At 44.2% G+C, this 1,327-nt stretch overlaps 1 protein-coding gene across 1 annotated transcript in view; it reads left to right on the top strand.

Moving 5' to 3' along the window:
* The window catches only part of ccdc80 (coiled-coil domain containing 80), a 39,782-nt gene that overhangs the window by 9,775 nt on the left and 28,680 nt on the right, over positions 1-1,327 (top strand). Inside the window, exon 5 of the mRNA XM_015396243.1 lies at positions 1,071-1,227. Coding sequence (XP_015251729.1) covers positions 1,071-1,227 — 157 coding nt within the window. The remainder of the gene's footprint in view (positions 1-1,070; positions 1,228-1,327) is intronic.

The raw sequence follows: 1,327 nt of genomic DNA, 5'->3' as shown, positions 1-1,327 counted from the left end.
CCTGGGAACTCCTCTGGGGTCGGTCGGGGGATGGGGGGTGTAATTTATTGAATTCTCTGAATCGGGGCAGCATGTGTGAAATTTCTGATCTTTAACCCTATCTATTTTAGTCTTTCTATTGAAATATTTGTTCATTCTAAACAATGAAATGTTTAGAATGAACAAAAGTAAAAACATTAGAAACCTAAGAAGTTAAATTTCTGCTTTTCTACATCACTTTTCATTTTGTTTTTTTACCCCAAATTTCTTTGAAAAGAGTTTTTAAATCTCCGGCTTAAAAGATAAAGTTAAAATAAAAACAATTGATCACCAGGCGTTAGCTTGGAGGTGAATCACCTTCTGCTCATTAAAACCTGATCTGTTTCAGGCAGACATTAACATTTGATCCTGGTTGGAGTTTGCAGGAGAGAAAAGTTGGTCTTTTAGCATTAAACTGCAAGTCTACTGAACTTGGAACCAAATACCAGACAAATGTACCATTAGGCAATACTAGGCAGTGTTACCCCAACCCCCAGCTGGAGCAAAATTAGAAAGAGAAAAAGGAAATGTGTGAAGAAACTTCCTTTCTCTGTTTGCTGACTTTAGCAGTTTGGTTCCAGTTGTTGGGAGCAGCTTATTGGATCCCTGCTGGTTCCTGATGTTATTATTCTTATTATTACTGTCATTATTATAAAGAGCAGCTCCAACCAGGCGGAGCAGGAAACCAGAACCTTCCACCAACATTTTCCTGAGCAGGAAACGCCTCTCTGCGCTCTGGGATGAAATCATTCCCTCTTTTTGGATTTCTGAGCTTCCATTTCTGCCCAGTAGCTGTGAAGCTTTGCGTAACGCTGAGCGTGAGGCTCTGTGCTTCAGGTCAGGCGGCGAGGCCAAGCGCTAACAGACCACATGTCTCTGGTTTGGAGCCAGCACAGATTCCTTATTGCAACTTTGCTCCCAGTTGGCTGGGAAAACATTCCCATCCACTTCCTGCAGGTTAAAGTAAACATCACCTCTGCAGCTCAGTGGGAGGGGCGTTTTATGGCACGTAGCTGATACCCTAACCCCCAAATGTTCCTCCTCTCCTGCAGCTCATTACCTCCCCCAGTGAGGAGAGCAGGATGTATGTCCAGCAGAGGGATGAGTACCTGGAGTCGGTGTGTGAGATGGCCATCAGGAAGGTTTCCATCATCACCATCTTTGGCTCCCTGACCAACTCCACCATGAAGATCGACCACTACCAGATAGGTGAGCTCTCTGCTTCAGCCAAGGTCACCTTACGTTGATAAGGTTTTATCATCAAGGAGAACTTCTGCCGCTGCGGGTTGTCCTGTGTTTAGATCTTCTG

The sequence above is a fragment of the Cyprinodon variegatus genome, unplaced genomic scaffold (genome assembly GCF_000732505.1).
Source record: "Cyprinodon variegatus isolate N-32 unplaced genomic scaffold, C_variegatus-1.0 Scaffold785, whole genome shotgun sequence".
In the NCBI taxonomy this organism is placed as follows: Eukaryota; Metazoa; Chordata; class Actinopteri; order Cyprinodontiformes; family Cyprinodontidae; genus Cyprinodon; species Cyprinodon variegatus.
The sequence above is the reverse complement of the archived record's forward strand: the minus strand, read 5'-3'. Positions and strand labels throughout refer to the sequence as shown.